We start from the raw sequence: 27,965 nt of genomic DNA on the forward strand, positions 1-27,965 counted from the left end.
GAGCAAATTCCCCACCGGCGGGGGGGAGACGGCCATCTCAAGGCACATCACGACCAACCCCTAATATGTATATTAAGTTAAAAGGTTATCAAATATAAGTGTCATGCACTTGTTTGAGTTGATTTAAGAGTATTTTTGTGCACTCTTAAATGCGTCATTTTAAAATGCTTAATAACTTTCCAACCATCCAAGTCCAACGAAGAATATATGCTTTAGGATACGCCTTGAACATCACTCCTACGTGAGACTATCATGCTTTAGACCATGCACAAGTGGCCAATCTTCAAAACAATGACAATACAAAGGCAGTAAAAGTGTCAACGCCTTGGGTCTAGTTTCCAATCTATCATGGAAATGAAAAACAAATATGTAAATTAACTCCTAACTTGCACATGAATACAATTTTTTGGCTTTCATTCGAAAGGTTGAAAAGGCAAAACCCCTTGAGATTTTGACTAGACATATAGGAGACGTCCTTGTAAAAAATGGTTAGATAAATTAACACTTGGGTTCGGACAAGTCTTCCACTTCACACTGAGGTAAGAAAGTACCATAGATGATGCTTCTCTTAATTACTTCACACTTTTCACAAGTCAGCAATAACTCAATTATGAGCTTTCACCTCTCTTTCTACATGCCTGCTTAAAATAGTAAAGATTCCTCGAAGATTTAGGATACAAACATACAATAGATTACACAATTGTAATAAAGTGTACATAGCGTGATTCACCACCCTAACGCAGTTTCACTTTTCGATGCCCTGCTGTAGATATTGAATCAGATCATAGCCGGCGGTTGACCATTTGTCATATGCATCTGCACATATACGGATCATGAAGTTTGCTGCTTCTCTCTCACTCATCTCTGGGTGAAACCTCTTTCTTAGATTACCAATGGGGTCCCCCCTGCTAAAACAAGGTAATCCGCTTTCTACCATCATTAATACTGTGTTTATGATTCCATCCATATACCGACGAGCAGCAAGGTATCCCTTCACACACAAGCTGTGAAAATCACATTAATGAGAGAAATCAGGAATCATTAAAAAAAAAAAAAGAACAGAAATTTTTACGTTGTAGTGGTGGGGGCTTTTGAGACTTATACAGCAGTGCCATATTAAGCCTTAAAAAGATAATTACAGTAAATAAACTTTTGAGAAATGGACAACTTTCCATCTTAGACTCGATAATTGGTAGTAGAGGTAGCATGATAGGGGCTCAACCAGGGTGGGCAATAGGCAAATGGTTCAGGTCATTCATATATTAAAGCATAACAATGAGAAAATTGATCCTCTTTAACCTGCTATGTATTTTCCAGACCAGATAGGATATTCAAGTGGCTAGAACGGTGTTTGGGATCACCTAAAAGTTTATTTTTTTGGAAGGCATCAGCTAAAAGTTTCTACTGAAATGCCATATTTTAAGGTTGCTCAACAAATTACAAAGATTGTGCAAATGGATGGAGAACATAAGACCTGGGACAACAAATTAACGAAAAAGTAGCTTTGCTTGATGGTGAATATGTAAGCGTGATTTTCAGACAAGTCATCATCGTGTTCAATACAAACACATGAAAAGATACCATACTCTGGATGGAACCCGGGTAGAGGTGGGGGTCATATGTAATGATGGCTACACCTAAAAACACGTAGCTTTAGTGTGTAACAGCCAGCAACTTTTGATCCTTTTCAAGTATGTTAATGATTAATGCTTTGGAGATGATCACAGAACTCATTATTCTAAACAATAACATGACAATTCATGAATCAAATATCTCAGGAAAGCAATATGTTGTCCTTACCTTACAAACAAAAACCATGTTTCACTTTTCATTGCACCAGAGGGATCTAGCAACTGGGTCATCTCATGACTCAACTTAAAATGAGCACTTTCAAAGCGCATGTTTCCACCAGGTGACGTTTCCAAGATGAAACCAAAATCAATATGGACAAGCCTGCCAGCACTGCATTCACAAATATTCACATTAATACTGCAATTTATTTCACGCTGCAGACTACGAAATAATAACAGTATTGTATTACTGACCCACTCAATATGGCCACATTTGAGATGAAGTGAAATGCAGAAGCCCTTTTTCCAAATTAATGTAATACTTACGTTTTAATGATTAAGAAATGTCGACTTCCAAACGAAAACTTCAATAGAAATCCTAGAAGATCATAATTGCTACAATTTGGATTTTGCCAGTAATCTAGGGAAAGATAGATGGAAGGTAGATTTTTAGAGCTTACTTATCAATTAAAAGATTTCCGTTATGTCTATCCTTTGGCTGAAGTAATAAGCTGGCAACGGCATAACCAGCACTGCTGATAATAAAATTATGACGGGCAGCTTCAAAACTTGGAGACCCAACTGCTCCAAAGTCCTGTTGAAAAATTTCGTATAAGCCTCCATCAGTCGTCTCACCCATCTGGCTTCTACTACGGGTATTTGGAACAACCTGCAGAGACATGAATAAAATGGGACTCATTGGGATATCTGCAGTACATAAACACCGTTGCACCCCTTGTGTATTATAAAAAAGTCCATACAGATCTCTTTTAGTTTAAATACACGAACTTCCCTAATTGAAAAGCATATAAATATTGAAAAGAGATCTAAAGTCAAAATCTTGAAGTGAATATCCCAACAAAAACTGAACAGTCAACCCGGTCAGTGACAGATGGCTCACCTCAATTATTCCTCTTTCTGGGTCAGTTGGAAGTACTCCATAAGGAAACAAATAAAGATCAATTCCAACTGCTTCAAATATATCCTTTAAAAGTGAAATAACTTGTAAAGCAAGCACATCTTGTCGGCAGTCGTCTCCAACCTGCATCGAGGAGGTTCATGTAACTAGGCGATAAGAAGGAAGATACTCACTGATATTTTTTTTTTAATTAAGATACAAATATATCAAAAGGGTCGTAGACTGCATAAATGATATTTCATATATGTGCAGCCATGTATGGGCCTGCTGAAATCACACAAAATGTTTATGATCTGTTTGTCGCATGTGCAAGTTTAGTTGATTTCTGTGCCAAATGAACAATACATGAGCTAATGTTTTTGGTGGATTATAAAGTAGAAGAAGAAGTTCACATCTGAATATGATTCCATTTAACATTACTAACACTGTAATTATCTTATTTTTGAAAATAACGATCTAAATCTCTTAAAAACGATATAGCATGCTTTAACACCTTTAGTGCAATTCAGGAATTTAACCTGACAAACCAGTTTTCTTATCAGTTACTTCCTTTTGTTTAGCTCTTTTGCTTTCAAAAAATATCTAGCCTCCTTAACTAAAAAGGTTGATACACATTTGAAGTCACTTTGAATCTATTTAACTGTAAACTCGTCATCCATGCGCATTATTTAGCTCAACACAGTTGACCCCTTAGAGATAGATTATAGCATAAATAGACCTGTTTTCTAGATAATGGGTGAAGTTGTCATCTCTATTTGCAGCCATATATATTTCACAAAATATCTACAAGGCTCTATTATAAAACAAGAGTGGTAGTGTTTACCTTAAAAATACAAGCTTGAGGCTTTGTAACATTAGGATCTCCATCTCGATCAGCCACATCAAACGTGATCATAATTGGGACTTTTGCAGCTGATTGTAAGGGTATTCCACTATTAACCTGTATACCCTTGACAAGCTTATTAGGAGCTGTAGGTAGATAAAGGTCATCACCATCCAACTGAATCTTTTCCAACTCTCTGTAGTCATAAAATGTATACAATGATCGTAAGATGGTTGACTGCTCAAGGATAAATATGGCAATGGCCATCCGAAACTAGTGGTAAGCAAAAATTGGTCAAAAGCAACGAACCAGAAGATCCAAACAGTACTGGCAATATCAATTCTAGTTATCGGTTCAGTACTCAGTTTGGAAAATCTTCAGAAATTAGAACCAGTTCAGTGTTGAGCCAGAACCAAACTGCATATTTTTCTACGATTAACAGCTTTAAATCTTGAAAGAGTATCGTTCATATCATCATATGAATTTAAAAAAACACTCAAGTTTCTATGAAATTTACAGCCCATATTAGGAATAATTCAGTCCGGTTTGTAGATCAATTATCTTATTTTTCTGGTTCCGATATGGTCCAGTCTAGTTTTTCCCCATGAACACCCTAACTGAAATAGCATAGCGGAACGAATGATACTATGGTCTAAACAAGAGAATGATACCTCCGTATACCATCTCGTCTTTCTTCTTTTGGAAGCGGATAGAGAACACCTGATATTGATGTAACTTTTTCAAAGAAAGCAAACTCTCTGCGAAAGATGTCACGAGCCTTAGGATTGAAACCATCGATGATGTGTTGTCTAACAAGGGGAAGCAGAGACAAAAACGCTGTTGTCTGAAAGAACAAAATGGTCAGTCTAGTTGTTTTCTGTACCAAATAGAGAACATAAAATGAAAATTAGGCAGTACCTTTTCTGACACTGCTTCTTTCCCTTGTTCTGGTGCACAGTTCTCACCCTGCCATCAATAATCACTCCAGTTATAACCTAAAAGTTGAAATATATAATTATATTCTTACATAAAGTAAAAGAGCCAGAAGCAAAATGCTCTGACCTGTAAATGCCATATGAGTATATGAGAGAACACGTCACTCCTTTGAGCAGCTCTAATCAGGTATCCTTCAACCAACTTCTACAGATTCAGGTAATGGTCCATTAGAAGGATACACGAGAGAAACTATAGCAATTCAGTAAGATGAGAAACTAATCTTCCAATCTTCAGTCTATAAAAACTAGATTTGATTTGGCGGGGGTACTGCAAGATCGATACAACTGAAAATCTTACTAGAGCTATATATAAGATAAAACCAACCTCATCGTCATATCTTAACGCTTGGATTAGCTGGGGCATGAAAAAGGTAACACGTGACGGAGGATAGGACTCCAATACCCTCAGAATATAAGCCATAACACGTGAGTGACCTTTATATGCAGGAGTGAAGTACTCCAATGCCTGTGTAATTGAACATGCAGCCCAGTGTGTTAATTGCTGCAGAAGTGGAGAATCTTCATCTACTGCCTTAGGAGTCACAAAGTATGGTAAAGCCTCGGGTATGGTACGAATCTCCAATATATGCGACTGCAGCATATAAAGAATTCGTTTAAAGAACTTACTATAAAGCATACATGGGCCTCTCAGCCCACAACACCCACCTTTAAGATATAATAGAATCTACTAATCACAAACTTTTTAGCATACATAGCACAAGGATAAATATAAAAGCTGGTAATTAACAAACAGTATAACTAATGGAAAAATCTGTGTATCCAAAATCTTAATAGGTTGAGCAATGTAAACAGAAAAGAGGTAAATCCCAACTCCCAAAAAAATGTGTATTATCATCCTATAGTAATTAAAAGTTCCAACAAAACTTTAATTGCATTTCTATTTCAATTAGATACACCAAATTCTATCATGGTGATAAGACCAAACAATACAACTGATTGCCAGTGTTTCAAGAGGCCAATTGTCTACCAAAACCCAAATAATGATGACAATCATCTCAGTAAATATTGCTTTATTAATATTGGTTAATCCCCTATAGATAGAGAATAGATTACTCATTTGTAAACCCTAAATATTGTAATTGACCGGGGTTCACTTCTATCGCAAGTCCAATCTCAAGACACGCCAAAATTCAAGATACATGTAGACACAAGGATACTTCTAGTTGTATCTTCATAGAAGTGCGACACTACAAACATCGACTGACCCCAAAAATGTGCCAAAATGGGATATCCTCCAACCCATGAAAAGTACAACATTGATCAGGCATGGTTTAATGAATGTGATTAACCATTTGTCAAATGTTTATAAAACCTTGAAACAATGAAAAACTGGCAAAAGCTTGACACATATCATCCATTTTATGTGATAGGAACAAAAAAACATTGTTGCAGTTTTCATGGGATGGAGGGAATACCTTGCTAAAAAATTTCATACTTACAACAGTTACACCATGCATAAACATGCGCGTAAAAGGAAAACACCATCCCACAAATTATTAACTACTCAACCAAATCAGCATCCCCAAAACTATCAACTACACCAGATGGTATCTAAATACTTCTAGAGAAAACTTTATGTCAAAGTAACTCTCCTAGTCTCATCCCACAACCTATTAACTACTCGTCAACAGCCAAGTTTTTCATTTAACAAAAAAAGCTCAAAGTTGTCATAATAGCTACCTGAACCAACTGAATGAGTTCAGACTTAAGAGATAAATTTGTAGGAAATCTAGCACCCAAAGAAAAAGCAATCCGAGGATCCACGGCAAAGGCAGTTCTTGCGAATTCTGTCCATTTCTCCGAGTTAATTTTAAGCCTAGAAGATGTGCTATCTCTGAGAGTAAGTTAAAAATGGCTGTAAGTTTGGTTATAGTCATTGCAAATGAAAAATCAAAACATTCACATGAAAGAAAAGAGAAGCTCATATACATACTTGGAGCCAAGAGGTTGTGCCCAAACATCAAGCCTTTCTGCTTCATGTTGGCATAACATTAAAAGTAGCTGCTTCCTCTTCTCCCTCGAAATAGTATCATTCTCCATTGATCCCCAAACTGGGTGATACGAATCCTTCTGAAGTTGACAATAGAAAAAGAGAAGACCACAACAATCAGGATTTAGTAACAGCAAGAGAAATTAAGCAAGACAAAAACCAAAAGAAAAAAAAAAAAAAAAAAAAAAAAAAAAAAAGAAGAAGCCGCAGCCTGTGGTGTTGAAAGAAGACAAGTGACTACACAACACAGACTATCTTACCAAATTCAGCAATGAGTTCCCATTTTCCTGGCCATGTCCTTTTGAATCATTTTGAGAAACATCCATTCGCTGATTTAACAGAAAATGAACAAAAGCATGAACAGATTGAGCCTCGCTTTGTGCAAAGTTCCCGTTATTTGTCTCGTACCACTCAGGTTGATGGCAAAACCAGCCTAAAGAAGCCCTGCAGTCATAATCAGTTTCAGTTTTCCATAGAAAATCCTCAAAGTTCAACCATAAAAAAATATCCACAGAAGTAATGAGAAAGTGTGAATAAGATAGAGCAGTGGCTGGAAGAGCATTGTCAAAACCCACTTGGTCAAAGTAACATTATTTCAACTAGTGCTTATGGAATTCCATAACCATTAGAAAAGAAAAAAAAGGGGTAAGTGGGTGGCCACCCTCTGGAGCCATGTACCTATAGGTACCCAGCGCGTTTATCGCATATACGCATGCCCCGGTGAAAACCCCTGAAGACTTGGTTTGGGACGAGATTCAAACCCGGGCCGCATAGCCCTCAAGCCCCCATTTTTAGGGTACGGTACCACTGGGGTTTTAACCCATTGGTATCCATAACCATTAGTGCATACACTCCCTTGCAACTGTTAGTGTGTTTGAAATAGTAAATCTGAATAAAGAAATTATATATCCAATTAAAATTACCTAGTGTTGATGCTAATGCAGTAAAGAAAAGGCAAGAAAGTGTTGACTGCAAAACTGACAATAAAAAAGTAGCATACAACATGATACCCAAAATGTCAAATATGACTGAACATCCAAAATTGTCAAATACAAGATCCATAACTGACACAAATTAACTCTTGTGATTCAAAAGGTTTGTAAGTTGTTTGTTTGACCTTATGGTGAGTAGATGTATACCAAATGATAAATGGGGATAACCAAATAACAAAAAGTAACAGATATAAAAGTACTGAAGATGGTCTAAATTAATATAAAAAAATCCTTTAATATAAAATAGAGAAAAATCAGATTCGAGGTTAATAGGTTATACCTATAAATCCTGTCTTCTAACAGCTGAAGTCCTAGTTTAAACTTGTGCAGGTTACCCTGATATTGGCATGAGCACAATTTAAGTCCAAGAAGCATGACCGTGAAAAATGTACCGATGGCAGCTGGATGGCGTGAAAATCTCCAGGGAAATTTTGTAGTCCCCTGCAACATTCTGCCAAGAAGCAAAAGTTGTTCAACACTGTTGTGTCTAACTACCTGTAAAATCGGCACCAGTCAGGGGATAAAAAAAAAAAGAAATGAACTGCAATTACGGAAGGAGGACGGGAATTCCGATAAATTTCTTTATCAACAAAAACTAGTAAAACCAAGTAACTAATAACCAACAAAACATACTCAGTACAGATAAACCTACGCGTATCCCAACTACAGTTTATGTAACATCAAGGTGGTGTAAAAAAACTCACCTCAAAACGATCGATGAAAAATCCAAGCCATAGCCTATGTGCTAGAATCTCCTGAACTGGGTCCTTTTCGGGTGGCACTTCTGGCTCACCTGGTGCAAGCTGAGGCCTTAATTTAGCAGCTGGTCCAAAGAACCTCACTTCAGATGCAAAGAGTCCACGCTTGGTATCAATGGTCCATAACCATGCATCAACAAGCTCTGCAAGAACTACTGAGCCCAACTGAGGAGCAGCAGAAACTAACCATGTCCAAATGAATACACCAGTCTCCATAGCATCAGGTGTAGAAATATAAGCTGGACACCAGCAAAGAAGTCTCAAGAGCTGTGAGAAGCTTTCTGCACTAGGCTTTTTATCCGAAGCCTAAAGATATATCATCCAAAAACTATTTAGCAAATATTAGAAATAGATTTTGTTCAAAAAAATAAAATAGAAATAGGTAGATTCCAGTTGAGGCGGTGGGAAGTGATCGGTTGTTTTAAACGGATGAATGGAGGTGGTTTTCCCAGTTCAGCCGTGGATGGCGAGTCATTTTGACAGATATACACGGCCTATCTGGGTTATCTCTGTAGCTATTCCTTACCATTTCCCTGACCACCACCGAGATGTGTACCAAGAAAACTTTTGAACCTGAGACCTCTCCTGAAGAAACAGGACACCTAACCACTTGGCCACCTTGGTGGTGAGGCAGGTCAAAACAGGTAGGTCGGGTTGGATGGCCCCACAAACATTGTTTTGACCAATTAGGAACGGACCATAACCCAAATCAACAGTCTCAAAAGTAAAGGGATAAATATTGCAACCAAGTAACTTAATGTTTACCAGATGTGAAAGAAGTAGGGCAGTGGCCTGAGAACAGGTCTCACGAAATGACGACTTATCAACATTCGCCCCCTTCTCTGCAGCAGAAACAAACTTTTGGAGAAGACGCACAAACTTATTAAGTAGTATCTCACTAAAGGATTGCTTTTTGGGTCGGGGTGCTTGAGGAAAAGATCCAGATATCAGCCTTGAAAGACCAGCGGGGCCAGGAGCTGATGTAGCAACTTCAGAGTCATCATCTGCACTTTCCATGTTTTCATACAATCTTGTCATGCCAGCAATTTCTCCTGCATGATTACACTTGACTGTGGCACTGACAATAGCAGTGCTGAGAACTTCAATGTTGAATGACTCCAATAACTTCAGATTTCCACCTGATGCAGCGGCTGCAGATGCCATTACTGCGGGGATGTTGGCAGTTTTTGTGCCTGTCCAGCAATCAATTTTACCGGTACCTATGCGTATCTCAGATAAAAGAGAAACAACATCTGTCGTTGGCTGTGCTTTTTGCCATGTGTTTGCTTTACAAAGTTGCTCCTGGCGTCAACATCAAAGTAAGTCAACCAGCAATAAAGGTAAATCAAACATGTTGCAAGCCTCGACATTCGATGTGTACGGTGAACCCATACTAAAGAGTAAAAATTCAATATGAATTAAAACACTATAATGGATCATAAATGTTAATAATGCTTCACATTGCTCCTATTGATTAAGTTGAAAACTATTATATTAGGGATATATAACCAATTCATCTTACAATTACACAGTGACACAACTTGGCCATATAGCAGATACTGAAATTTAAAGGTTGAAAAAGAAATTTCACCATTCTGAGTGCTTTCATTCGTAAAATAAAAAAAAACATTGAACCTACAAATCGCCAATTATGAGTTGGGTGCTTTAACCATTTAGCAACGGACTGACTAGATAATCAACAGGTTATGCCTACAGTAAACACTAAGGACAACTAAATATAGTAGATATAACAACCAAAAATGTAAATGATGCACTGTCCAAAAAAGAAAAATCAAATTATATCCATATCCATCATACAGTAGATGCAATGAAAGCAGTAAATACAAATAACAAAACATTTAGAACTAGAAGTAGAATCAAGCACTGCAACACATACTACATGCAAAGATTGTGCCTGCAACCATATTGCAAAGTTCATTTGTTATTAAGATAATTGCCCAACATGAGTTACACAAACCTGTAGAAGACCCTGGCTGGTGCATGGAGCATATGATAGTGAAACGATAATCCACTCCCGCACGACCTTTTGGTACAATGAGCGAACAGAAGTTATCAAAGCAGGATCATTGACAAGAGCTGAAGGCGGGTTATTGTTCACTGAGAAGAGAAGAGAATCCAGACAAGAAGATTTCCACAAGATCTGATAGCAAGAACACATGAAAGTTTGCATGAAAAGTTATACAATAAGAGACCCGAATTAGAAGAATTTCGTGACTCAATGTACCAAAGCTTTCATTTTGTTAAATTCAATATTTTGATTCCTACAATCATATGAAGAATGGATAAGAATGTGTTATACCTGTGGAAATCGATCTCTCAATTGAGACAACAGATTTACTGATAAATCACGAATATGATCTTCTCTCGCGGACAAACTTTTTATGAAGAAACAAGCATGGACCGTCAGAGTCGACTCTCTGGCCTCTGCGGCATCACCTGTCTCACATATTCGAGCCTCCTGCATCCATTACGACATTCACTTGAATATTTTCGCATAAACAACGTATCTATATACAATCATCATCCATGATAAAAATACATGAAAGCGGGCTCTGGAAATGGATTGCCATGAAGACAATAAGAGCCGCAGAGAAACTTGATGGTATTGTTAATCATCTAAAAGGCATCACATTAGCCAAATATAATCAATAGAGGAAACACTATAAATGTTGCTCTACACAAAAAACTATCCTATGATGGCAAAAAGACCATCATGTCAGGAGACAAAAATGGAGAATTTAACATTTTGAAACAATACCTAAAGTTTTTATACCAATGAAAGTACATATGCCAAAACATTGGTCTCACACCTATCAGAAGCATAATATTTCCGCATCAGCAAAATACTTTGTCACAACAATCAATTCCATGGGTGAATCTTAATCCAATGCGAATACACAATTGGCCATAAGCAGCATATAGAAGAAAGATTACCAGCCATGATAATGCTGACTCGAAAGCGCGATGAACAATAGCCATTAAGCATTGAGAGACAGCCGGAGTAAGATTTGGGCTTTTGAGATACTCAAAAACACAGCTGAACGCACTCCTAGATGCAGTAGAACTGGGACCACAATTAAGGATGCCACCATTGCTGCTGAATCTAATAATTTCCAAAAATGCAACTGCAAGAAGATAAGTTGCCTTCACCCCTGCAAATTTTCAGAAATAAACTGAACAATCTTTCGACAAGTTTAAAGCAAGCCAAACAGCCAATTAGCACAACAAACCCAGACATTTTCCATATGCTTTATACCTGAAATCGTGCTCATTGCTCCAACCTCAACACGTCCTCCCAATGATGCAGAAAGGGCCGTCCTTTGGCTTAAAGCAACTCTCTCATTTCCACTTCCTCTCCGACTACCAGGGTTATGAAGGGCATTAAGTTCTAACTCATCCTCTAGCCATTTTACGGAGCTGACAACCTGTTAAAAATGAAACAAAAGAGCAAGATTCATGCTTCTGGAGTTATTACAAGATTAAGTAATACCTCGAATTACAGACATTCAGAATCATGTACAGCAGCTTCAAAACCAATTCAAAAACTTGGTGAAACACTAATATCAAATAAACGATAGGTTGACAATCTATATCTATAATAGTATACTACTATATAATAGAGGAACCCTTTTTTTCAATTCTCAATTAAGGAATTGAAATGCCTAAAATACCCCTCTTCTTTTATAATACCATTAGAAGAAATCTCAACCACTCATTTTTCTCTCTCTCCTCAAATCTCAACCACTCATTATCTCTCTCTCCTCAAATCTCAACCACTCATTTTTCTCTCTCCTCAAATCTCAACCACTCATTTTTCTCTCTCTTCCATAAATCATTTTATTCCTTTAATTCATTCAAAATCTTTTATCTCAAAAAACGTACATCGATACATTTATAAAAATTAGATGGGTGTTCTTAAAATTTCATGCTCTTTCATTAGAGATGTCATTCGATATACTTTCGACGAATTTTTAAATCCAAGGGAGGAGTCCATACGGCTAAGGCATTTGGCTATCACACTCTATGACCTATCACCTCCTATGACCTGTCACACTTTATGACCTATCACCTCCACCATCTCACCGCTGCAATGCGCGGGTATTTTCTCTCGTATATATAAAAGGCGGCAAGATGGATGGTTCAGGTGGGTGGAGTAATGTGTCAAAACGGCCTTTTTTTAGTATAAGCCAAAATGACTGTCAAATTTGGTTGACCCAAAAGCCTTCTTTGTCCATTTAAGATAACATTATAAATAATTAATTTGTTAACTCTTAAAATTAGAAAAAAAAAAAGTATTATTGTAACAATATAAACATCTGACCAAAGACGATATACACTAAAAATAGACTTTGGATAACTTTCAACCCGCTTAACACAATCTCCTAACAACTAGGTATCGATGATTTGACCCATTTGAGATGAGAAAACAATCCCAAATTGGCTCACCATAAGTGATTGGGTTGACAACTCGACATAGCCACATCTAGTATATATCCTCAAGTACTAGTAAAAGGTAAATCATTCCAAAGTATAAATTAACCATTCAAGTAATTAAGAACCGCCACCCTAACTTGGTACTAAATGAAAACAAGTGATGATCATATATAAAGATTAAAGTCAATCAACATACAAGGGGTGGAGTCCCTTGCGATATGCGCTGAACAGCAGAAGACCACTGAGAATTCCACATGTAGGGTCCACCTACAGCTTGAAGGGAAACCGCACTTGTGTTTCCTCCACTGTTCAGGGTTGTAGAATTTGGCTTCATCGAGACCGGAGATTTCAGCACAGGAGGTGCCAGGCCAAATAAAGCAATGTAGAACCATAGATTACGAAATAGCTTCAGCAGTGAAGGTTCAACATCCACTGTTGGGTCAAAATCAGAACATATTTCAGCAACAGCAGGAAGTAGAGGCCCAAGAAAATCAGCCCCGCTGCTGTAAAAAAGAAGAAAAATGCATAAGGATAACTGAATAAAACATATTTCAGATCATTTGCATATAATATTTTAGAGTTAAAGCACTAGAGAGTCATTGTACTTCAGGAAAAAATTCTAATCAAGTCACTCTACTTTCAAAGTACAGTATATACTAAGCTACTTGTAAATGTTTAAACCTTAATTAAGTAATACTAGATACTGTATAAAATCTATCTATATCTATAGTTACAAATAAACTATTTTAGTTTTAAAATGTCTTAAAATTAAGATTTTGAAAGTAGGGGTAGCCGTACAACGAGGCAACGACAGTGTGGTGGTGCCGACGACTGGTGGTCGTGGCAAGAGATGCACAAAAAAACCGGTTAACCGAACCGATTCGAAAGTTAACCTATAATCGTAACCGGTTAGTAACCGATACAGTACATACCGATTATAGGTTAGAATTCGATTTGCACTTTAAAAACCAAAAACCGATTCCTAATCGGTTAACCAATAATCGGTTTTTATTTTTAGTTTTAACCGGTTAATCGATTAATTATATATAATTGGGATTGTTTTCTATTTTATACTTACCACTCACCACTTACTGGGTGATACATACATATATATATATACATCGAGATATAAAAAGAAAAATGAAGTCACATACATCTAGAAAGAAAGAAAAAAGCATCAGAGACCGGAGAAAGAACCAACTGATCACCTCTTCAAGATCCTCCACTGAATCACCTCTTCAAGATCATCAAAAATATTACGTACTGTGTGGCCGTGTGCCTGTGTGTGTATGTGTGTTCCACTAACCGCCCAGTCATATATATATACATCGATATATGTGGCGGCCATGAGGGGTAGATGATGATGAAGATAAGTGGTGTTATCAGTGGTGTTTGTGGGTAGATCCGGACGGAACAACTTGTTTTATGTTGAAAAAGAAAACCCCTTTTGGCTTATATATTATTGATAGTGGGCGGTTAAAAAAATAACCTATTAGGTTAACCGGTTATTATTAACCGAAACCGATTACACTGGTTATAGTTTTTTAAAACCCAAACCGGTTATTAACCGTTACTGGTTAACCGTAATCGGTTTTTTTTTTTTTAAAATAACCGGAATCGGTTACTAAAAAAAATAACCGGAACCGGTTAACTGGTATTTGCACCTCTAGTCGTGGTAACGCCAAGTAGGTAGGTAATTGATATAGAAGTAATTGACGTAAGAGGTATTGTAGGTATTTTAGGTGATAAGGAATATATGGTGTAAATGTCAAATATGTAAGAGGGGTGATACGAATATAATGCTTACATTTTTTATACCTCTATTGACAGGTCAAGACACTTGAGATCAATGTACTTTATGAAAAATGTTCATTTAAATAATTGAGTTTAACATGTAAAACTAGAAAACAGGAGTATAATAATCTTACTTATGATGATTAAAAAAAAATTAGAGCGACTCAATTGGAACTTCCGGTTAGATACATTGATTCTCCACTCACCAACGCATTAACCCAGACTGAAATCATTTTTCAGACAAACTAATTGTCACATAACATACTCTTCGACCCCTATAACACTTTAACATATAGCTAATATATGGGACTGTAATCCACTTCGACCCCTATAACACTTTAACATATAGCTAATATATGGGCCTGTAATCCAATTCTTCCTGATGGCAAGCATGCTAGTGTTGTTTCCACACAAAATATCAGCATCCTAACTACACGTGCTCAATGCATTATTGGACTTTATTTGTAACTTAAAATTTCAAATAACTTAATTGGTGTGATCCAGTAATTTAAAGATTGTATGAAAGGCAACATGGATTGAAATACAAATGTTTTGCATTATTATTATAAAGTACTACAAAACATAACTTTCACCTTCCACTTTTGGACTCGGCAGCCAAACCTACATCTGAGCATAAAGATAAAAGGCGATGACGAAAGTCCACTCGAAGTTTTGCGTTTGTAAGGCCTCTAGCTATGGATTGGAATCCTGCAGGAAGAGTCTTGAATGTAATTGAACCAGTGAGCATCTAAAGTATAATTATTTTATAAAGGTCACACTGAAGATGAATGCAAGTAAATTCATGTAGAACAGTTTCAAAACAGTGAAAGCGTGAAACACATTTCTTCCAATTATTAAAGTCGCCAAATATATGTATTATGTATCTAAAGCCAACTGAGAGTCACGGATGCAATAAGAGTCCAGTAGCGACAAGGATATAGTTTACCTCAACACGTTCAGTATTGGCCTCTGCTGGCAAGGTCTTGCTCTCTGCAGATCCAATGCTGGAGAGTTTACTTAAGTAGCTTCGTATCATTAGCACAACAGCTTCGCGATAAGACTTCTCAAAACCTAAACTCGCGATGCGAGAAACAGCATCAAGAAGCTGCAGTGTCTCAACAAAAAAAAGTTTGAGAATGCCTATATATAAACAATTCAGCAAGCATTGAAGTTTCACAGAAGCAATAGATTCAATCGGTAAAGCTAAAAAAAATTTTTGGGTAAAGTAAAAATTATATCACAATTAATTACTAACGTCTTTGATACCAATCTCAATAACAAAATGAGATACTAAATAAAACTTATAACCATATTAAAGCATGATTTAAGATAAGCATCATACTCGGAGACGCAATAAGCCAGGTGTTGAAGCATCACCCTCCTCCAAACATTCAATGAATAGTGGTAATATAGTGTCAACCACTTCAGCTTTCTTAATTTGTACATTAAGCTCTGCAAGCAACCAGATGACATTGGGTTGTATGATGGGAACCGCCTGCTTCTCTTTAGCATCCTGAGGTAATGTATCGCGATCATAAACCTCTTATTATCATAAACATATAGGATTTCCATGCCATAGTAAAGAAAATGATAATAAACAAAATGAGCCCTATATAAGTCATCTTTCGAAAGTTATAATGTCAAGAATTTCCAACAGGTAATGACAATTTTACTAAAAGCAGAGAAAAGGGTTATTAACGCAGCAAAGAGCAAAATAGATGAACTATAGGAATGACACTTTCACATCAGAAGCTAATCCTCAAGGTGTTGAGTACTTGAGTTGCAAATGAATATTTACAAGTAACCCTTTTGTCATAAGGTCCTTTTACTATGCAAAAGGAGCTGTTGGATTACAATATGATGCCGTTAATGAGCCGAGTAACCTATTGGGGTTAGCCCAATATGACCTTTTGCGACTTAATTAATAAGCCAGTGACTTAACTCGTGTATCACTTGCATGGTGTTTTACCATTTGCAGCCCGGTTTTTCCCAATTATGATCCTCCAATATTTCATCTTACTTTTCCATAAAAATTAAACTGATGAATGTCGAATTTTGATAATTTCTAAGTTATACACTTTGTAAGACAATGCAGATATAATGTAAAAGTAACAGTTATTTAGAAGTGGAGTTCATTAACAATTTTCAAACAAAAATTATCTAAGAGATCATTCATCAGTTATCCATTGATGGCAACAAGAACAGAATTTCACTAATAAGGTCATAATGTTGAAAAAAAAGCCCTGAAAAGAACACAATTTTCAGACGCAATTTGTAAGATGGAAGCGCTAAACTACTAGTAACAAGTGCCACAATTTAAGGACTGTATCCAAACTATTATTATATCAACTATCAATACATCTTGATTAATTTGTCATTAGAGAAGTTCGCTAGGAACACTCATCAAAAAGTCATTCTTCATTCAAAACTTAGTAGAAACATAAGCAGTCCGCCAGTCCCTTCCCCACTCTTTGTTGGTTGGTTTATGCGTTTCGGATTGAAAGAAATTTTCCCCATTAACATATTTAGTTAATGACTTTGGAATCATAAAGTGGGAATCAAACCCTTTAGTTTGGACATGTTGTGAATCCATCCAAGGGTTTTGGGTTTAAAAACCCATGGCCATTCCTACTTAAAACCCACACCCGTAGTAATTCCATATCAAATACCAAACACCACCTTAGAACTAGCTATAGAGAAAACATAATGAGAAGACTTTAACCTAAAAAAGACTGTATGTGTATGGTCTAGGCATCTAGTACCCTATCAACAAACTTTCAGCACAAGTATATTCATACAAGATCTCAATCAGATTCATATGCCTCAATATAAGAACAGCTATATGGCCCTCTATGAGTATTATTAACAAATACTACTTTTTGAAGAATGCCTAGATTTTATCACAACAATTGATTTTTAATATGGAGTACTAATTAGCCAATTTTTTAACAGTTCAATTTACAAGGTTGTAGCCACCTAACTGGCTAACTATATGTTTGGCGACTTTTATACCATTTGACCAGTTTCCTTTCTAGCTAGTTTTTCAGTATTAACCATCTAAGATGCTGAGCCCTTGTCAATAAAGTTCAACCCAAATGGAGCCATTTCTAGTGTTCACAAATTGGCCTGGAATGCCCCTTTATAATAAAAGCATTGTCAATATATTTTCTTATCAACTATGTGACCATAAGGAATTATCTGACTTCAATGAGTAATAATAAAGACTATAATCTTATTACTGACTTCTTTTATTCGTAAAGATAGATCACCTTCAATGAAAGCACAGACTAATAGGTAAATATAAAAGGCGTGCATTTTCAGCCTGTTTTTCTACATTGATTTCAGCCCTGAACCGAACTATCATAAAGAGAAAAACAATCTTTTTAGCAAAACCCGGTCAATTAAAAATGTTTTACAAAATTTTGGTTAAACAGTTGGTCACTTGATTGTAGCGAAGCAGTAGGGAGGCAAACTTTAACTTTACGTCGAATGTGTTAGAGATTTATCAGTTGATTTATTTATCTTTACTCGATATATCTGTAATTCTTAAGATGGTTGGTGTAATGGTGTTGAGTCTCTAATCGGTGAAAGATCTAACAATCAGAAGAGGATGTCTAAAGGGTGGATGCCACACATTGTAGATAATCGTTCGTGTGTGTATGTGTGTGGGTGGGTGGGAGGTGGGGGTTAAGCACATATGAACTTATAAGTGTAAATATAATCTAGATAGTACTTTCATTTTCTTTCCGTATATATAATCTAGACACTTGAGACTTGCAAGATTTGCATTACAGTCAACTGATTAAGTCCAGACTACTAATTGAGCTAAATGCTAAAAAGATTGAAGACTTGAAGTATCTATTGGTGTAACATGGCCTCCCAAACTATTTGCACATGTTAAGATCTAAATGGAGTTGATCTGATGTTTGTGTATATATAAACACACACACACAGACTGGTGTTCAAAGTATTAATATAAACCAACCTCCAAATAAGAAGCAATTTCTATCATATGCTAATATGAAGCAAACACAACTACAGCATGCACAATTAGAACTTAAAAGCACGAGAAAGAATATAACCAACCTCTTCCTCATAGTCATTACGTTCACGAATATATGAAGCCAACCCCTTAATAAATGAATCCACTGCAGCTCGGTCCTTAGTCCATCCATATTCTATAATCTCACAGCTTGCCTTCAAGACGCTGTCAAACATAGCTCCCTGGCTGCTTGCCCATGTATCAGCCTAGAAAGTGAATCCTAAGTCATTTAAACAAGTCACGAGAAATAGCTAAACTATGACTCAGGAGTCAACCAGAGTTCAGGAAAATGATGCATACTTGTGCACATGTAGCAAGCACAAGCCGTTTGAACCGTATAAACAGAACCGGAAGCAAATCACCTCCACGAGTAACAGCAATTTTAGAGATACCATCAAGTAACGAACCAAAAAGATCTTCACAGATCCGCAGCTTTCTCCAAACTGAATATACACAAGCTACAGAAGCTTCTACCAACAATGCCAGAGCTTTATACAACACTTCTTTCGACGACTTACCATCTGAATCAAGACATGCAAGACTCGCTACTTTTAACCTAACCGCCGCTTTGTAAACAGAAAGTTTGGTACTAATTCTAGTTTTTAATAATGACCCCTGCTCCCTCCAATCGCGCTTCCTTATCTGCCCAACAAACAAAACAAAAAATTATAAAAACAAAAACACTCATACGCTATCTCCACATTACCACACTCATTTCCAATATGTCAAACCTCAAAACATATCATAACAAGTTACCTTCAAAAAAGCAGAAATGGATTTAAGTTGATCCTTCGTAATAACATCTACTCGTTCCATAAGCTTCAGCTCTATCTTCGTTTTCTCAAGAACATGTCCTATTAACTTAAACGCAATCTCTTGCTTCTCAAGATTCTCCACCAACTCATCTTCAAAGTAACTAACCCCTCCTCCATTCGCAACCACACCGCCATTTTCAGAACTAGACGCCCCATCAACGTTTTTCATACTAATCGGTGAACTCTGTGTTGAAGAGTTGTTAGACGCTATCATTATCCCTTTCGGCGAACTAATTTCTAACCCTCTCCCTATCTCTATCGCAATCCCATCAAGCAAACACGAAACTAACTTATTCCCATCCGATTCAACAACCCCCGGAAAATCCTCACACACAGCATTCAAAAACGACTTACAAATCGCAACATCAGTAACCGAATTAACAGCATTAACATAATTAAAAGCAGATATAACAACATCACCCATAACCATTGCCACGTCAGACTGAAATTCCAAACACAATTCACTTCCTTTACATACATATCCAAAAAACTCGGAATAAAACGAAGAAATACCAAACGATTTCGGCCAAAACGACTGATCAAACGAAGCCGGAATCGACCTGATAAACTCAAGCACGAGCGTCCGAGGCCGAGGATCGTTGAAACTGCTACTGTAACTGCATTTTGATACGAATCTAGCTGTTATAAGAACTGCATTGAGTTGAGAACGGGTCGGGTTAGGAGATCGGGATCGGAGTGATTCGGGTTGAGGACAGCGGTTACAAATCCAAGCGATTTTTTCGGAGAATTGGTTAGGGTTTTGAGCGATCAGATCGCAGAGTTCAGTTAATGCTTCCATTTTTGGGGATTAATTGTTCATGAATGAGTAAGTGGATTTTTAGGGTTTTAAGTAATGAGGATTTTGAGGGAAATTTGATGATAGATATAGATATAGAGATATAGATACAGAATTTGATGTGATGAACTGATGAAGTTAATTAAATGTAGATGTTTTCCATTTTGTTCATCACTTGCAGCATTGTAATTTGTGAATGTATAAACCAACTTGTTTTTTTTTTTTTTCCCTCTTGTGAACGTGTAATCGTGTGAAATACAACTATTTTGATTTTAAGAATTAAATGACAATTACTTACCCTTGGGCAGAGTGCTTCATCACCCCCTGCTCGTCCATTCTCGTTTTTTCTCCTCTTTGTCGCGAGCTCCTTAATGACACATATTGCTTCCCCGTCCCTCCGTCTTAGCCATTGGATCTACCAGATTAGATAACTAGCTATTGAGTGCAGAAACTCTCAAAAGCTAGCAATCAACAATACATTAAACACGAACAATATATGATGAACGATATATGGATGGGATAATCGGAGCCTTGTATTACTTCAATAATAACGATTACAAGTAAGACACGAGCTCTCCCAACTAGAGAAAACGTAAACAAAAGACTAGAGAGAATTCCCTTAAACATAAGGTTTAATCTCCTATTTATACTAAACAAGAATTCGGCCAAGGTCTAGCTAGACCACCTTAGGTCCCTAGGTCTACCTAGACCTTCCTAGACCAACCTAGACCATTGGTCAATTTCTTCGTTTGACTTGGTCGTTTTTGATTTATTACATACAAAACAATTCGTTTTAATAATTATATATACAAATGACTCAAGATAAACTTCTATAATGATATTGTCACCCGGAAATACACCAACAAACTCCCCTTGACATCAGCGTTTAAAAGTTTTCATCGATCTTCAAAGTCTTCTAAGAAAAACAAACAAATTGATACACATCATCTTCACTTGTAATGCATGAGCAATAGTACAAACGGACACCCCTTGACTATTGCCATCAATTCTAATAATCATTAGTTAAAAAGTCTGCATCAACAGACTTCCATTTAACCAATGATATTAGGTCTTTTTTCGGTAAGACTTGATCTTCATGCACTACACACTAACCTTCAAACTGTAAAACCTTTGGATTTTTATGACAACTAACAAATCCAATACACAGATTGTAACTCTCCCCATCAACACTAACCTCCTCCAAATTAAGCTCCAAGCAATATTATCATGCCAGATATCATTACTTCAAAGTAATCCATAAATCATTGCTTTCAAGCAATCCAGATATCATCGATTCCCCAAGAAATAACAGATATCATGCAAGACAACATAGCTCAATCCATTTGATCTTCAAGCTTAACCGGCATAAGACAGAGAAGTTGAATCTCTAACAATCAGTATTGAATTTAATTAGCTCCAACAAATATAAGAAATTTTGTAACTTGAATTTCACATATGCAACACTCACACGATCCATGTCTTCCCACATGATCCATGTCTTTTATCAATAGTGTCTGACTTTGTCTTGTAACTTCACGAATTCACCAATCACGTGACGTCTTTTGTATCAAATCTCCCCCTCAAGCTAAGCATCTCCAAAATACATATAGAACCACCTAATCTACAACCCCTTCACTAGTTACCAGATTAATCATCTCTACATCATTGGCATAAAATAAAGGTTCGATCATCAACTACTTGGCTACAAATGATTAATTTCATCACAAAAGCTCTAGAACAAAATCCCAAACACATGCTCAATAAAGATCATCTACAGTTTAATCGACTTTCAACCCTAATCTTCAATCTTCATCTGGTGCATCTGAATCACCTAATCTATAATCAGGCACCTTTGATCCAAAAATTAGGTCGGACACATGTCACACGGATTCAAAACCAGAAAGATACCATGATTGAACTCTGTCAAAACTTCATGATCTTCTTTATTTCATGCAACCAGAATTTTGTATTAAAACATGTCAAAACTTGAAATGAAAGATTCAACGGATGAGTGCTTTGAAAATTAATAACTTTGAGCAATGTAACAACTACAATTTTAATTATTGAAGTTTATTTGGAAAGTAACGAAAGTTTTACACGAGAGTAAAGTAACTTAAAAACTAAACTATTCTATTGAAACTAATATTAAAGATTTTTGGATGATGACTTCGACTAGTTTATGACTGAGATGGTGTGGAGACCTTATGATTCTTCCTAAGCACCTCTCAGACACACCTTCAATTGATCTGCCACATGCTCTTTTTATATCCGAATTTGTGTCAATTAACACCATTATTGATATGTGTGGCAAAAGAACCCGTATCCGACGGGGAAAACCGAAACCCGAGATTTTAGGGTCGGGTTTGGGGCCGGGTCTAGGGCCGGGTATGGGGATTGTTTTTTTGCGGGTTCGGGTCCAGGATGGTATTAGATCAAAACCCGCATACCCGACCCGTATAGCCGAAACCCGCCCCGAACCCATATCCCAGACTATCATATTACATGCATAATATACATAGTTTTACATGCTGAAATTGGACCTGTAGTTTATAAAGACTTTAAACTTTGAAACTTAAGTTAGCAATATGTATTTTTCATGCAGATTAACTTGTGCCAATATGTCATATGCTGTAATCGTTTTTCTTTTTATTTCTTTCATTAATGCGAGATTCATAGGTATATTAGACATGAAACTTCAATGTCCTAATGTTGTTGAGCTCATTTTATACGTCTAACACTTAGTTTATAAAATTAATGAATACTCGATTATCCGTGGGGAAACCCATTACCCGATGGTTAGTAAGTAAATGGGGACCCTCCGGGTTCGGGTCCGGGTTTAGAATGAGGATTTTTAATGGTCCAGAATTACTGAAACCCAGCCTGTTGCCATATCTAATTATTGCAGGGAACATAGGATGCAGCTATAGTATGTGAATAACAAACTACTAAGCCAAATAATATCAAAAACATATCAATTCAAATGAAATCTTCAATTTGTTGCCGATTCAAATGAAAAAATAGAACTTATAGCTATTTTTGCAAACATATACGAGATCCCCCCTTAAATCCCATTATCGAGGTCCTATTTATATAGGATTCTTTTATATAAAATTAAAAGTTGTAACAACTCTTATTTTGGCGGGTGTGACATAAGAACAAAAAGTCAAAAATATCCTTTTGTCTATCACACTTTATTCATTCACACCTCCCCACATTTATACGCCATTTTCCTTGCTCCATTTTCTCCATCTTTACCAATTAAGTTGCAGGCAGGCAGTTGATCTCACAATTGTAAGTATCATTTTTTCTCTTCTATTAATTCTTTTTTAATTTTCTTTTTCATTCTCTTAAACATTTAGGTTAACTTTTTGTTATTATGATTATACTACTTATAGTTTGATTTTACCTGATTACATATATTCATTGTTTTAGCATTTCCTTTTTTAGTTGTTATTTAATCACATTTTACAGTTAGTTTTACGAATTTTAGTCGAAACAAGTAAGAATTAGGTCTCACAAAAGTTACAAGTCTTTAAAGTTGAATACTTACCGTAGATTTCGGGTTATAGCTGAATATATGGGGTTAATATTTATGCCTCAAGTTAGTAGTCGACTTTGTGATCTTAAGTTCTATGCACCTTTGTGAATACTAATTAGGATCGAATACGAGCGTGTATGTAGAGGACTTTTTTGAAATATTCAAGAATCTACTTGGATTTATTGTATGTTTGACTAATAAATAGAAGTTTTCTACGTTCGTCTTATGTAATGTCATACCCGCGATAAGTGTTCAGAGTTTTATTAATCGTATTTAGTCAGATACTAAGCAATACAAGGAAATGCTAGCACATTTTTGAAAACGATACATAGCTTTAGTGCCGTCCTTGGTGGATGATCTATTTATATTTGTTTGTAGCTGTAGAATATGGATATCACCAAGGATTCCCAAGAGACTTTTTGCAGGATTACACCGGTAATATTTTTTTAGTTTTCTGAAACTTTTATTACAATGGTGCATTTGTCATTAACATTTTATGGGTTCTGTAAAAGTGGCTGGAGGGAAAGTAAATTGACCCATAACAAGAAGATGAGAAATCTAGGAATGCAAGTGTTAATAGCTTCACGATTCTTGATATGCAGAATAACAACATTGTGTTTATCTTGGCATGGCATGCTCTTCACTGGATTCTTAGAGTCTTAAGCCTTGCTCATGAGGTCCTTCGTGCAGTCGAAAGCTACCTTATAACAAAAGGATTATTGACAAGATACAAACATCTACATTTAGACCGAGTCAAATATCTTGGAGTTGTCATAGATAGTGATGAAGCTCGACAGACGTTAGAAGTTATTGAACTTATGCAATGGCTTTCAGGCATTGGTATAAAAAAGGTCTGTCTATATGATAGGGAAGGTAAGAGTGCATGTGTATTCCTTGTGAATCTTTATTTGTATTGTGTTGGATATTATAAAAAGTAAAACCAGATTGTAGCAACCCATGTCCCATTTGAAGACTTGAACAATTAATGTGGAAATAAAAAAATTTACTTATCTACCCTGAATTAAGTTGGATTTACCTTGTCCATGTTTATGGTAGTTTCTTGGTTTCAAGAGGTAAGAGATCCAATATATAAGCTCTTTCAAAATTAAGAGGTTTCTCTTCAAAATGACTAATTGCATAGAAAGGTTACTAAACTATATTCGCGGTGAAGTATGAAAAATCTTAATCAAAGGTAATCAGGCTCCTGTCTAAATGGTGATTTGGCAGCTGGCCTTCGGTAAAATTTAGCAATTTGCTTTATATTTTTCTCTTCTTTTATGAATTTTGCCCTCTAGGATAGGGAATTACCCTGCTTTTAAGATTGGTTCGGTGGGTTGTTGAAGCAAATTTCAGTGGTCCTCTTTCCCTATTTGTGCGTCATATTTTTTTTGTCTCATTTAATATGTGAATTTGTAATAGTACGATTCTTCTACGTTTTGGTTGAATAGAATCACATTTGTAGCAATTATCACTTATTATGATTTTTTGGCTGATAGTTCGACTCATCAACATGTAGGCGTGCTGAAAAAATCCAAGGAAGTCTTATTGGAGAAATTTAGTTCGGCAAAACTATCCAATGTATGGCCTTTGTGCTTTATGATACCTTATTATTATTGTTAAAGGATGTCGTCACCACTTAGACACTTACTGTACTATTTGTACTGTTAATGCAGGTGGATTCAAAAACAGATTTCTTTTTGGGTAAAAAGAAAATGGATTTTGAATTTGTTTCAATTTCTGATGGAAAAGAAGCAGTTGCAAAAGCAGCTAATTTACTCTTCAAAATGTATTACTTGGGGGAAGATACTGAGAAACCCTTTTTCACCGAGACTTACTTATCTGCGGCATTAAAGACCCTTGGTTTGTTCTTTTTCGTGTGTATCCCTTATTATCATCTGTCTTTAGAAATATTAAATAAAAAGGTAGGAACTTTACTCAATGAACTCATTTCTCACGCCGTTCCTCCCAATGAACAATTAAATTAAACATAGAATAGTGCCTACTAACTTGGAAAACGGGTCTATCTTCTTGAATCAAGTTTATGGATCCAGGACTCTAGGAGCACAGTTTTGACCCATTTACTTATCAATGGGTTGATGCAGGTTATGTCTCATCTATTTTAACATGCAAACTAGGAACAACTAAAAGGAAATTGGCCAAAGAGTTTGAAAGCCAACTGAGGGTGGATAATGAATAAAAGCTTCTTAATTATAATTTTGAAACGATATAATTATTGTAATCATATTTGACTGATTAATTGATCTCATCTAAAGAGCATAGAATAGGTAATCATTAGTGTTTCAATTCAACCCAACCTGCACCAAAATAGTACTGTGTCCGTTTTGACCTGAACTGCTATCACCCGACCTGTACATTTTCGACCTCTAGTTTTCCTGCGCCAGGGAAAATGTAACCCATATTTAAACAAGGCAACGTACATCAGAGACAAAAAGGCTCGACCTTCCCCAGGTAGCCTGAATACGGACGCCTCTTCCTTTTATAACAAAAACATCATCTAAGTATTGAACTGTGGAATCATGAAGAGAAGTGCCTATTTATTACTCATGGAGATATGGGCCATTCGAGAATTTTTAGTTTTGGCAGTATGCGCTTCACTTACCCTGACTTTCTATTTGGTTTACTATTAGGTTATGTAGAGCCTGATCCCGATCTTTTATTTATATATGGGCCAGCAAGATGCCACCTTGGTTTTCCAGCATGGAGAATTCGATATACAGAGATGGTGTAAGCTACTTCACCCTATTTTTTCAGCTTTAAATGAGTGGGTTGGGTAACGGGTCACAATTTAGTCAGGTTGAACTCTGTTGTCCCTGACATAATAATTTAAACCTTTGATAAAACATTTTAGGATGTTATATGCAGCATTAACATTAGACTTTGGTGTATCATAGTGATGATGATCACATAAGAATATTATACCGTAATATCCTAAATCTTGAACAAACCAATAGATGATTGTATAATAACATAGTATTACATTAATAAACGGCCTATTAACTTAGTATTCTTTTGGTTTAACCCGCTCGAGATAAAACGCAGCCCAAATCCCTAGAATAAGTCCAGATTTACAATTATGTAGTACGGATTCTGGTAAAGGTGTCAACTTATATTAGAATGAGACATCATAGCTCTATGGTACGTAAATTGCTAAGGGCGAGTCACTCCTTGGATTTTAGAAGGCTTAGGAAGTTGGATGTTGACTGTTTTGTGCATATTGCCAAGAGAATTTAACCCTGGTTTAACCAGATGCCAATTTTCTCACAAAGTTGAAACTTCACATGTTTTTTGATTGCTTAAGTGTTTACTTATTGCAGACACATGGGGTCTTTGAAGAATAAGAAATATGGCTTAATTCTAAAAGCCATTCATCAATTTACCAAAGTGAAGCAAAACTATGGTATGTGGTTAATTATTACTGTGTAAATACAGTTACAGATTCTTAAGTACTTTCTTTGGTATATGTAGTAAATCGTTGTGGCGAATTGGGCCTTGGGATTACATTTACCGTGTAAATGTAGTTATCTTAAACAACCATTTGAATTTCTCTACATTTCTGTACTTTTTTGAGGTTGGTTAGTTTGCTTTAGAAAAAAAGAATTTTATTACTGAGGGGGAAAGAAACCAGACTAAAATTACATTTTTATGCAATTTACTCGTATTAAAAGGTATTGCCAGACAAGGATTTTCTTGATTTTGGTCCGTTATCAAGACTCGTTTTATAACCATGTTTGAGATTAGTTATCAAGACTTACTATTTTTATTTTATATTTTTGCAACTTTCTTTCTTGCAGTGGGAGGAGTAGGTGTTTGTCCCAAGTAGTTAAAGTTTATTCTCCCTTCTTTCGACTATAGATCTGTGGATTCCAATTTTTAAGTTTCAAAATATTAAATCATTATAACTAATTAATCTACTTTAATATTGGCCAGGTTCATAAGCTACACAAGAGCTGCTGCCATTTTGGAGTAGCATTGAAGGCATATGATAAACAAAGACCATACTTCTCCATAGTCCATATATTACATCTCCAACATTACGACATCGTTTTTTTTTTTTATGTGTTTCCTTCACAAAGGACCTAAAGGATATGTGTAACTATCATAGATCGACCGTCTTCTTTCTTTCTTTATGTTCTCAACGACTTTGTTTTAACTATTGGAATAATCTTTGGGAGTTTACTAGTTGAGGGGAACTTTATGCATTCTGACATTGTCCTTA

General features: G+C 36.2%; 2 protein-coding genes across 3 annotated transcripts; one reads left to right on the forward strand and one right to left on the reverse strand.

Annotated features, from left to right (window-relative positions):
- Positions 1–476: 476 nt before the first annotated feature.
- Positions 477–20,384, reverse strand: LOC122598925 (phosphatidylinositol 4-kinase alpha 1-like). 2 transcript variants are annotated; one of them, XM_043771398.1, is made up of 26 exons: positions 19,336–20,384; positions 18,880–19,221; positions 18,624–18,785; positions 15,880–16,050; positions 15,484–15,642; positions 15,131–15,258; positions 12,940–13,246; positions 11,566–11,734; positions 11,244–11,461; positions 10,609–10,767; positions 10,267–10,449; positions 9,054–9,590; positions 8,235–8,594; positions 7,811–8,025; positions 6,799–6,982; positions 6,482–6,618; positions 6,229–6,382; positions 4,853–5,119; positions 4,595–4,669; positions 4,451–4,498; positions 4,204–4,376; positions 3,533–3,728; positions 2,692–2,832; positions 2,252–2,460; positions 1,801–1,962; positions 477–1,004 (listed from the first exon to the last, which is right to left on the reverse strand). In XM_043771398.1, exons 1-26 carry the CDS (start codon positions 20,191–20,193, stop codon positions 746–748), a joined length of 5,973 nt encoding a protein of 1,990 aa, XP_043627333.1. In that variant the 5' UTR covers positions 20,194–20,384; the 3' UTR covers positions 477–745. The 2 variants fall into 2 exon arrangements, with proteins under 2 accessions (XP_043627333.1, XP_043627332.1); XM_043771397.1 differs by having other exon boundaries at positions 4,595–4,672.
- A 3,001-nt stretch (positions 20,385–23,385) lies between these two features.
- LOC122600673 (dehydrodolichyl diphosphate synthase complex subunit nus1-like) lies at positions 23,386–27,948 on the forward strand. Its single transcript, XM_043773425.1, has 8 exons — positions 23,386–23,481; positions 24,107–24,163; positions 24,331–24,601; positions 25,245–25,306; positions 25,402–25,588; positions 26,377–26,473; positions 27,064–27,146; positions 27,677–27,948. Exons 2-8 carry the CDS (start codon positions 24,116–24,118, stop codon positions 27,682–27,684), a joined length of 756 nt encoding a protein of 251 aa, XP_043629360.1. The 5' UTR covers positions 23,386–23,481; positions 24,107–24,115; the 3' UTR covers positions 27,685–27,948.
- The last annotated feature ends 17 nt before the right edge of the window (positions 27,949–27,965 follow it).

This window comes from Erigeron canadensis, chromosome 5, assembly GCF_010389155.1.
Source record: "Erigeron canadensis isolate Cc75 chromosome 5, C_canadensis_v1, whole genome shotgun sequence".
NCBI lineage: Eukaryota > Viridiplantae > Streptophyta > Magnoliopsida > Asterales > Asteraceae > Erigeron > Erigeron canadensis.

What these genes read in the sequence shown, in the direction of transcription:
- LOC122598925 (XM_043771397.1), bottom strand. Translation starts at nt 20,193, where the DNA reads ATGGAAGCATTAACTGAACTCTGCGATCTGATCGCTCAAAACCCTAAC. An exon ending in TGCTTGCTACATGTGCACAA is followed by an intron (nt 18,786 to 18,879) that starts GTATGCATCATT and finishes TTCACTTTCTAG; the next exon opens with GCTGATACATGGGCAAGCAG. An exon ending in ACATGGTTTTTGTTTGTAAG is followed by an intron (nt 1,005 to 1,800) that starts GTAAGGACAACA and finishes TGATTTTCACAG; the next exon opens with CTTGTGTGTGAAGGGATACC.
- LOC122600673 (XM_043773425.1), top strand. Translation starts at nt 24,116, where the DNA reads ATGGATATCACCAAGGATTCCCAAGAGACTTTTTGCAGGATTACACCG. An exon ending in CTTTTTGCAGGATTACACCG is followed by an intron (nt 24,164 to 24,330) that starts GTAATATTTTTT and finishes CTTGATATGCAG; the next exon opens with AATAACAACATTGTGTTTAT. An exon ending in TGCGGCATTAAAGACCCTTG is followed by an intron (nt 25,589 to 26,376) that starts GTTTGTTCTTTT and finishes GTTTACTATTAG; the next exon opens with GTTATGTAGAGCCTGATCCC.